The 10,381-nt window shown below is 41.5% G+C and overlaps 1 protein-coding gene across 1 annotated transcript; it reads left to right on the forward strand.

Annotated features, from left to right (window-relative positions):
- Positions 1-2,488: 2,488 nt before the first annotated feature.
- On the forward strand, positions 2,489-9,233 carry cpa5 (carboxypeptidase A5). Its single transcript, XM_070971788.1, has 12 exons — positions 2,489-2,504; positions 4,859-5,051; positions 5,992-6,073; positions 6,194-6,328; positions 6,503-6,607; positions 6,967-7,068; positions 7,212-7,313; positions 7,405-7,515; positions 7,931-8,021; positions 8,339-8,538; positions 8,716-8,800; positions 8,977-9,233. The coding sequence occupies exons 2-12, from the start codon at positions 4,975-4,977 to the stop codon at positions 9,162-9,164; spliced, it is 1,278 nt and encodes a 425-aa protein (XP_070827889.1). The 5' UTR covers positions 2,489-2,504; positions 4,859-4,974; the 3' UTR covers positions 9,165-9,233.
- Positions 9,234-10,381: the final 1,148 nt, after the last annotated feature.

The raw sequence follows: 10,381 nt of genomic DNA on the forward strand, positions 1-10,381 counted from the left end.
GAATGGCAAAGAAAAATGAACCAAGAGATAAAAGTAAGTAAGTAAGTAAGTAAGTAAGTAAGTAAGCAAGCGTTGTTAAACCTATTACATCCAATTCAGATTAGTCAAAAGAAGTTGTACATCTAACATAACATAATGCAAACCACAATGCTCGTGAACAGTCAGAAACAGTCAGAAGTCAGCAGCGAATAAAAGCTTTTCATCCCAAATGTTTTATGAGTTTGCATCTCATTTAGCCATTCACACACACTGATGGAAGCAAGCTACTGTGCATGATGCCGGTCTGAACATTGGGAGTAATAAAAGTGATGAAGATAAAAAAATAACTGAATAAATAAAATAAATAGAAATCAAATTGACACAAAATTGCCTCTCTAAGTGTGAATTTCATATGATTACCACCTGCACTGCAGCAGACCACTGCATTACCATTGTATTTACATGTCACTGCATGTATGACGAAACAGAAATGCAGCTGTGTTCCAGATTTTTTCCTTTTATTTTTAAGATTAATTTTCCGTACTTCCGGAAAATATTTACGCCCTTTCTCAAACTTGACGCCGTTTTCACTCTGGAGGTCCCGTTCACTTTTCATTGACTTTCAAGGCGGCGCTTGGGCTGTGATAGATCATCATATTGACCAATAGAAGTAGACAAGGCGAGCACTAGAGCGCAGGATAACTAATCAGAGAGCAGCAGAGGCGTGTTCTTATCGTAACAAAGGATATGGTAGTCTCATTATAAATGCCCTGTTTTGTCTTCCAGTGAGTTCATTTTTTACTTATAATTATGTTGTGATTTTTTTAAGGGCATGTCGTAAAAAAAAAAAAGAAATATGTTCATTATTTTTTTTGGCAGCCTACCCATTGGAACAAACCTTGGACACACAACCCACACACAACAGCTGGTTTGTTATGTGACCTGATGTTTCGTGGTTTGTGCCGAGCTGCTTGTCAAACAGCTGCAGTGTTGCCTCAGTGACAGGAAACAATGCGGTTTGCAACTTCCTCTGTGAACTCCTGCTGGCCTCTTCAAAGGAAACAGCACCGTCACACCCTGACAGGTCAGCCTGTGGACTGTGTCATCTGTCAGGGAAACGCGTTGAACAAGCGTGGATGCTGTTTTTCAGCAACACTGCTTCACCGTGGTGTCTGATCTATGCTGTCTGGTATGAACATCTGTAATACAAAATTGTGTCTCCTCCATTTCCAGAGATGTCGTCATTTTCCCTGCAGAATCCAAAACTTAGTACAGCCTCATCATGTGTTCTGAAGCTGCATGATGTGATGACCTGCAGCCTCTATTTTGCAGAAGCAGGTTTAGAAAATGGACAGAGGAATTAAAAGACATTTTGAAGTTTTAACTACAAAGTGTGGCTATAGCAGTGTGAGCGTACTGACTGACCTTTAGTCTGAGCAGTCTGGGAATCTTCTCCATGAGAGATTAAATCTGTACTTTGAGATAAATGAACCTGTTCATGTATCTATCTGTGTGATGTAGGACATGGAAAACAAGCCATGGTCCTGCAGTGCTGATTAGGTTTTTTCTGGTCAGCTCCAGACTGCAGGTGGCACCGTAGGCCAGTTACTTTAACCATGACCACAGGCTTTCCCTACAGCTGTCCTTGTCACTTAAAAATGTAGTTCTGGTGCTTTCTGTGCTTCAAACCGGGGCAACATATTAACAAAACACTTGTAGGGGTCATTCTGGAGCTCGTTGACCGTCTATTTTGAGGCGTGTTGTGAGGATTCAATCACTCACAGAGTTTGTTCATATTTCTTTCACACATTTTAACTGCGTAGCAACAACACAGTCAGAGACTTTCCCAAATAGTCATTAGACTCTCTGTCAGTGTTGATGTAGTAAAATTTATGGATTGCAGCTTTAAAGTAGATCTGTGGCTACTTTCAAGATTTAACACCATTGTTCATTCAACTGGATAGTATCACTTCTTTAATAAACTGCATCGACATCATTCATTCAAGTGTTGTTGTGTGGAAACAAAAACATGCCTCCTGCCTTCATTTACATATTTCAACTGCTAAATCCATAATGGGACTTATATAACATGTGCAAGAAGTTATAATAGCTTATGAAGACAATTAAGGGCAAAAAAAGCTTGAAACAAGTGAAATGCTGCAACATAAAAACAGATAACATGTTGTCAGATGAAAAACAAGCATATAATGCCTTGATTTAAGATTTTTTCATCTTACTTAGATCTCACCTTTTGTTGTGTACTGCCTGCTGATGTGTAGGAAGGATAAACAGAACTGTTTTTTTCTCCAACAAATACTTCTTGACTACATTTATCACCAGAGAAAAGTACGTCAAAAGAAGGAAGTTACACAGTCTCAAAATGCTGTTTCACTGTGACAAAGACAGAGTTAAGACACATCTACGTCTGATGGCTTCACTGATGCTCAAACTCGGCGGGCAGAAGCTCAGTGTCGTGCTCGAGGAAACATCTGCAGGACACATGGACATGGACAAACTGCTTTACTGTAAGTCTGTGAATCAGAGGCCGTCCAGCAGGTGTTTAGCACACCTGACTCTCTCAGCTTCTGTCTCTTTGCTTTTCGCCCACAGTGTCCTTATCAAATGGCTTACATAACACAATCCTTCACATTCTAGGACATGTACAGTGGAAAGTGAGTAATGTCAAGAATCTCTACTTCGCTATCATGTGAACTGACTTTAAATGATTACAAGCTCAAGTGTGAGGGAAATATTTTGTGCTAATGACATGAGAAGGTTTCCATATGAGGAGGATTTGGATTCTAGAGTCATTCAAAAATGATGAAAATGTTATCTGATGTCCATTGCTCAATATTCAAACATCCAGTGACAACACACCAAAATGTGGCTCTTATAGAAGCAGAAGGCAAAAGCTGGCTATTACAGTTGATGGTGAGTGTTACTTTGATGTCAGCTTTCAGGTTTAAGTGCTGCTGACACATTTTTTTGGTGGATATCTCATTCAGCAATGAAACCGAGAGCACCAGATGGGAATTTTTGCACTCTGACATCTCAAGTTGTCTCATGTCTGGAAGTGTTTCTCTCTAACATGCAGAGTTCACAGTACATGTATCCCAGCAGCTGGTTTAGATTTGGCCTGTTTAAGCTGCTTGCTGAGTGCAGTCTTAACCCAACAGTAACAAAGAGGAAGCTGAAACGGAGACGGCTGCGGCTTCCTGTTCAGCAGCAAGACTCCATCTTGAGCTGAAAACTGAATTTATCAGCACTTAAGATAAGTTAAAGGGAAACTCAGGTGTCACAGCAGCATCAGTGATGTGAATGAGAACCTCAAGAGCACAGAAACAGAAACAGAAACAGAAACCAAAACACAGAACAGCTCACTCTGGATGTCTGCATGGGTGAATGAGTGAACACATGTACAACCTGTCAGTACATTAATGCAGATATGTACCAGCACATCCTCATGACTGAACGGGTGAAGAAGTTGATTGCCAATGTTTTCCAAAACTTTATATATGACCGCTGGAGAGTAGCAGCCTCAGGCATGCCAGACCTTCATTGTCATGTGGTTAATGTTGCGAAACAGTCGCTGGTTGCTCATGTTAATGGACCAAAAGTAACTACTTTGTCATCTTTAGGCAACAGAACTGTGGGCTGATACAATTATGTACAGTCTATCAGTAAATAGTCTCAGTCTATGAGGCACAGCCTCTTCAGATGTGATGCAAACTGAAGGGGGTCCAGGGAGTCACTCACCAGAGGCTTGAGGTGCTGCAGGACCATACGTCAGAGCAGCGGGCCTGCAGCCTTTTGGAGCATTGTGGTGTCTCTTCTTGGGCATCGTGATGACCTCTGGGTTGGTGTTGTCAGGGTTCACGCTGACCATGAAGAGCTGCTTCCTCAGCTGGCAGGTTGTCATGATCAGGGGTGAGGGGGTGGCACATATTTCCTCGGAGCTGCTCTTCTGTATTCTAACCGTCAGTCTGTCTTTGTAACTGTCCTCGGCCTACCTCAGAACAGCCTTGGCCCCCTCAGTGTCCTCTGCTGTGAAAGCAGTTCTTCCTGTTCAGCAAGGCTTCAAAGCCCCCACTGATCCAGGACTTGCTGGAAAAGCTACATACCTTTTTGGTGGGTGCAACACTCCTCCTCATGTAGTCCATAATACAATGGGAGAGTCCCTCAGTGTCCACATTGTGGACTGTCTCCCTCAGCTCCTCCTCGGCTTCCACTGACCACTGGTGAACTGTTCTGATGGAGGCGGGCTGCCTCCTGACAACAGGCTTGTATGCTGGTCCAAGCCTGATTAGACTGCAGTCTGATTTCCTTTCATTCTACTGTTTCATCTCTATCATTTAAAAAAATCCTTGGAAACTGTAATTATTTTCTCAACAACAACAACAGGAAAACTTGACAAGGACACAGTGACAAAATACAGTGCTGAGACAAAGAGGTATTGAGAAGATCAGTTGACACAAAACAAAAAATCATTGAAACTATATCGAGGGTAACATGAAGCTAAATCCTCTTAAATTCTGACAAGAAAATAATAATAAAAATGAATCAAAATATGTTATTATACAAAGAAAATATATGGAATTTTTGCTGTTTGTTTTGAAGCTTTTTCATGTTTCATATCATCTAAAACTGAATTTATTTTGAGTTTTGGACTAAGACTAAGCTCTTTGGTCTGTAAACTTGTGAAGGGAACCTTTCACTGCTCTCTGTCATATTACAGCCTGAACAATTAAACACGTCAAAATAACTGACAGATGAATTGATACAGACAATAATTCAGCCATAACATGTATCTCGGATATCCTCGGATACGTCACAAACGTATGGTGCATGGCGCAACTGTTGGTATCTCTGGTATCTCTAGGCTGGTGTGGGAACGAGTCCAGCTGCTGACAGAACTCCATCACCTCAAGCAAGGTTATGAACTTGACCTTTCAGGCTCCACAATAAAAGCCTGAGATCGGCCCTGCCAGGTTCACAATGTCGGTCACAATGAGGGGGCTGCTCGCACTCGCCGCGCTGTTTGTGGCCGTTTTCAGCAAGGAGACATTCGAGGGGTAAGTGGGGTTCCCAAAGCCTCCCGCTGCTGTGTAGGGTGTAAGTAATGTGTATATATGTGTGTGCATATGTGAAATAATTATGAACTAATATGGAGTGCCTGTAATAAGACATCTGTGATTATTGGCCTTTTTTAAATGAATGCACCAGTACTGGTGATGCATGATGAAGATGATGATGATGCACATTGCTTCCATGCAGGTACTTTTGGTTTAATCTGGTGTTTCTGAATGTCGCTTTTTGAGATATCAGCCTCCACCTCAACACAACAGTGAGGTGAAGTGAATGTAGTTTTGTTTGTGGTGCTCAAAGGTTTGGAAAACACATTCAAAACAAAAATGTCAATGGCAGAGGCAGATCGTTTTTGTAATTTGGCTGAAACAACCCTTTAAAAGTGCACTTGCAGCAATCCTCTGACTGATACTGTTTCCTCATCATTTGACAGTGTTTCCCTCTCACCCGCCTGCCCACTCTCTTCTGCTGCATAGCTTTTTAAAAGTGTGTAAAAGACCCAACTAGGCCCATTACAAAATTTCTATATTTGGTATTTTCACTGGTGGAAATGTTTACCTATAAAGACAGATCAGCATATTTCTAACAATGTAAGACCCAGTCAGATATTCGGAAATTTGTTTCATTTGGATGAAATGTATTTGAATAAAAACAGATTTTTCATGTGTAATTACTTCATTACCATAAAGTTCTTTAGTTTTTCCACATTTGGAAAGCCTCACTTGGAATCAAGCTTCAAACCCTGAGAAGTGCTTTGCTCTGCCAATCAGACAACACCAGGAATCATCACTCTGTTCTCACTGTCCAACATCTGAACAAGCAGCACCAGCCTTGAGAAATCTTACTCCACCTCATGTGCACCAACTTTCCTCTTGGTTTGGAATCTTGGATAAAGAGATCTAAACCATTGCCTTTCTGTTCTTGCAGGCATCAGGTGCTTCGCATTGTTGCAAAGGATGACGTCCAGCTGTCTCTTATCAAGGACCTGGAGGACATGATCAGCTTGGAGGTCATTTATCATCCACTGACAATAGTTTAAATAAATTCTAAAATTAAAATGTAACAAACCTCTTTGTTAATGAATATACTGAAATGTTGTTTTCTTCAATGAATGTCTGTTTTCTTTCAGCTGGACTTCTGGAGGGGGGTGACTGATGTGGCCAGTCCTGTGGATGTCAGAGTTCCTTTCCACAGCCTGCAGTCTGTCAAAATTTACCTGGAGACTCAGGACATTGACTACTCCATCATGGTCAAAGACCTGCAGGTACGAGTCCTTCAAACAACCTGGATTCTCGAGTCATGAGCAAAGATGATTTTGCTGCACTTGTTTTTGAGTTTTTCAGATGTTTGAGCTGATTTAGGGCCAAAGCTCAATCTGACTGCATCATGGATTTTAGAAAATGTTATCGGATTCAGATATGATGGTATTGCCCTGCAGGTGATGCTGGATGAGGAGCAGGAGGAGATGGCGTCTGTTGCTCGCTTCGGTGAGGTCAGAAACACTGACAGCTTCGACTTCTCCAGCTACCACACTCTCGGCGAGGTTAGTAATAACAGCAATAATACGTTTTATTTAGTTTCAAATGGGACATGAACAGTGTGCACCTAACACTCAACCCTGTGGAACTCTCTGGGGAACTAAAAAAACAGGATTTTTCAACGTTGGCTTGATTTTGGCAACTTTCAGTGAAGTGGGAACTGTACCAGTGGACAGACAGGAGTTGGTAATGGGGACACAGCTCTTGCTCACAGCCTCAGAGTCAAGTTCTGCTCTCCCTTCCTGAGTTGTCTGGTAGTTTGCCAGAACTTCCTTGAAAGCAATGGGAAATCCCAGTGACACACAGAATTATTCCACTCAAATGATGCTCATGATTATAGACCTGAATTTTGTCTTTGGTTCAGATCTACAGTTTCCAGGACATGCTGGTGTCTGAGAATCCCATCCTTGTCAGCAAGGTAGTGATTGGTCAGAGCTACGAGGGTCGTCCCCTGAATGTGCTCAAGGTAAATTAAACAAACATACGAGAGCAAATTAAAGCTCCACAGTAATTAAGAAAACAGTAGTGAAACACATCATTTTTAGTATGTTCATTCATTTATTCTTTGCATGGAATTTTATTGAACTATGTTCCTTTCCGGGGTCTTAGTTCAGCACCGGTGGAACCAACCGTCCCGCCATCTGGATCGACACGGGAATCCATTCCAGAGAGTGGGTCACTCAGGCCAGTGGCACCTGGTTCGCCAAAAAGGTGTTCTGATATTTCTCACATTGTTTTTATTCCTACAGTTTCTGACCATCAACCTGCCTCTGAATACTGTGTTCTTTACATTTCTGAGTAGATTGTGACTGATTACGGAAGTGACCCAGCTCTCACTGCCATCCTCGACAACATGGACATCTTCCTGGAGATTGTGACCAACCCTGATGGCTTCTACTACACCCACAACACTGTGAGTCTCTGGTTTTACAGTTATGTCCTACCACATTGAAATTTTTGATTGACAACATTCGTTCATGGTACTTTTTAAAGGCGCCTACAGGGTGTCCCAACCCTGCTGAGGTCCAAAGTTGTCATTACTCTGAAACTTGGAGAGTTGTGTAATTTCATATGAAATTGAAAACGGCATGTGTGAAGGACATGAACACAAAGACTTGTAAATCCTGTCTTTCTCTTTAAAGCTACTATACGCAAAGACGTTTTTTGATACTAGAATGTTCCAGGCTCGGACATAACATCTGCTCAGTTACAGGATGATATAACACATGTAATGGTTGTGTATCTGCCTGAATAGAAGAAACCAAAAATAAGTAATTCAAGAATAGCATCAAACAACAAACTGTGATGACTTACTTTGATGCTTTCAGAACCGTATGTGGCGTAAGACCAGGAAGCCCAACCCTGGCTCTATATGTGTGGGAGTCGACCCCAACAGGAACTGGAATGCTGGTTTTGGAGGTAACGTCTTTTCTTTCTAGCTGAACTGTACCAAGGTACCACGTGAATTTCTTTAGAGTTTGTGTTTTGTTTTAAAATCATCAGTGATTGTCTTATAGATTATATACTTTTATTAGTAGTTTCATGCTTGGTAGTACTACCAGATGGTGCCAAAGTTCCACAATTTTAATCCATTAATGCAGTGGCTTTAAAGGAGTGTTTTTCAACAGAAGTCTGGCCTGCAGCAGAGCTGCACAGATTTGCCACAAATTGCTCTGAAAACATGCAGAGGACGCAAAGTACTTTGCTTCTTTGCCTCTGTTGTCATCCCTGAGTAGAAGCTGGTGCGAGCAGCAGCCCCTGCTCAGAAACCTATCATGGACCAAGCGCTAACTCTGAGTCTGAGGTCAAGTCCATCGTGGACTTTGTGAAGTCCCACGGTAACATCAAGGCCTTCATCTCCATCCATTCCTACTCCCAGATGCTCCTGTACCCCTATGGTTACACTGGGACTCCAGCCAAGGACCGGGCCGAGCTGGTAAAAATCACACTCCTTGCCTTTACCCAGAGCCGATTGCTGATCTCTTCTCTGGACTCATCGGTTTTGCAGTGCCTCTGAATGTTTGCCTGTAATGTTAGAAGCATACAGTACAGAAATAACATGAGAAACTATGAACAGAAGTTCATTTGTGATCATGATCATCTCCTCCCACAGCATGAACTGGCTAAGAAGGCCATCACTGACCTGGCCTCCCTGTACGGTACTCGCTACAGATATGGCAGCATCATCAACACCATCTGTAAGTTTCATCAAGACTGCTTATCATATAGATTCATTTTAGTTTATCTCACTTGTACATTCACAAATCAGATAATCAGAATTAATGCTGCTTAGAACTGACTTCCATAATGGCTGCCACTTGACACTCTGAACATTATATCTAACTGTCCTGTGCAATATGTGTTTCAATTGCAGACCAAGCTAGCGGTGGCACCATTGACTGGACCTACAACCAGGGCATCAAGTACTCCTACACCTTCGAACTGAGGGACACCGGCCGTTATGGCTTCATCCTGCCAGCCAATCAGATCATCCCCACTGCTGAGGAGACATGGCTGGCTCTGATGACAATCATGGATCACACCTTCAAGAACCCCTACTAATGTGTGTGCAGAGTGGAACTCCCTGTAGAGAGGATATACAAACCGACTAATAAATGAATCACTGGAAAATGTCCGCTTCCATTTCTTTATGATTTTAAAACCTTTTAAATTTCTAATGTTTGCTTTGCTGCATTTCACACCTCTGTCTTTATTTGATTATTTCCTCAGCTCTTAAACATCTCATTGCTAAGACCATCGCCACTCAGTGTTTTAGATATTATGAATCATAAATAGATATGTACATAGTATAAATGTCAAATGTTCCAGAGCAGAAATTTCCTGGCCTATTAGATCTCAGTTCTTTCACTTTTTGTGCCAATCTCAGTTTATGCTTGTGAGAAACACGCAAAAGCTTCATGCCTGAAAGTGTAATTAGTTCAAACTTTTAACTCTGGGCTTCTTCCAAGGATCTGAAAATCTTCTTCTTTAATTTAAATGTTTGTGTTTTTTGCAGAGATGTGACAGTTTTCATCCAGTAAACTACTGAATTAAATCAGTCCAGTTCAAGTATATTTAAGTAAAAGTTATACAACAAAATCAGTTATTTACTCTCCTTTGGTATTTGTTCTGCCAGCATTTCACAAGTGACTCATTAAGGCATGGAAACAATTCCAAAATACAGCAAACAGTTTTATACTTGCTTTGACATTCACACACAAGTAAAATCATTCTGATCCAATCATTAATGTGAGTTTAGACTTATGATGAAAACAAACAGTTCACACAACAAGTCACTAACTCCCAGGCTAACAACACAAAAGGACACAAATTAGCTGAACTGTTTGTTGAATGCATCTGTGGGTAGTGAAGTGCTGTTTGTAATCTTGTCATATCTACCACAAAAAGGAAATATGTTTTTACTTCCTGTATTATAAGGGACATATAGAACTGATTTTCATTCTGGGAGCCAGACCCCTCCCAGGCAGCAGATATTTCTTGACTACATTTTGTGACAAAAAACAGAGTTTAGATACATATGTGTCCGATGGCTTCAGTGATGCTCAAACCAAACAGGTAGAAGCTCAGTGTCTTCCTCGAGCAAACATCGGCAGGACACATGAATGTGGACAAACACGGTGTCCCCTCCAGCAGGTGTTTACCACACCTGACTCTATCTCGGCTTCTGTCTCTTTACTTTTCGCCAACAATGTCCTTCAACTGGTTTACATAACACAAACATGCACAGTCTGGGACGTGCACAGTGGAGAGAAGTTGAA

The sequence above is a fragment of the Chaetodon trifascialis genome, chromosome 10 (assembly GCF_039877785.1).
Source record: "Chaetodon trifascialis isolate fChaTrf1 chromosome 10, fChaTrf1.hap1, whole genome shotgun sequence".
Lineage (NCBI taxonomy): Eukaryota > Metazoa > Chordata > Actinopteri > Chaetodontiformes > Chaetodontidae > Chaetodon > Chaetodon trifascialis.

What these genes read in the sequence shown, in the direction of transcription:
- cpa5 (XM_070971788.1), top strand. Translation starts at nt 4,975, where the DNA reads ATGTCGGTCACAATGAGGGGGCTGCTCGCACTCGCCGCGCTGTTTGTG. An exon ending in AGCAAGGAGACATTCGAGGG is followed by an intron (nt 5,052 to 5,991) that starts GTAAGTGGGGTT and finishes CTGTTCTTGCAG; the next exon opens with GCATCAGGTGCTTCGCATTG. An exon ending in GCACCTGGTTCGCCAAAAAG is followed by an intron (nt 7,314 to 7,404) that starts GTGTTCTGATAT and finishes ATTTCTGAGTAG; the next exon opens with ATTGTGACTGATTACGGAAG.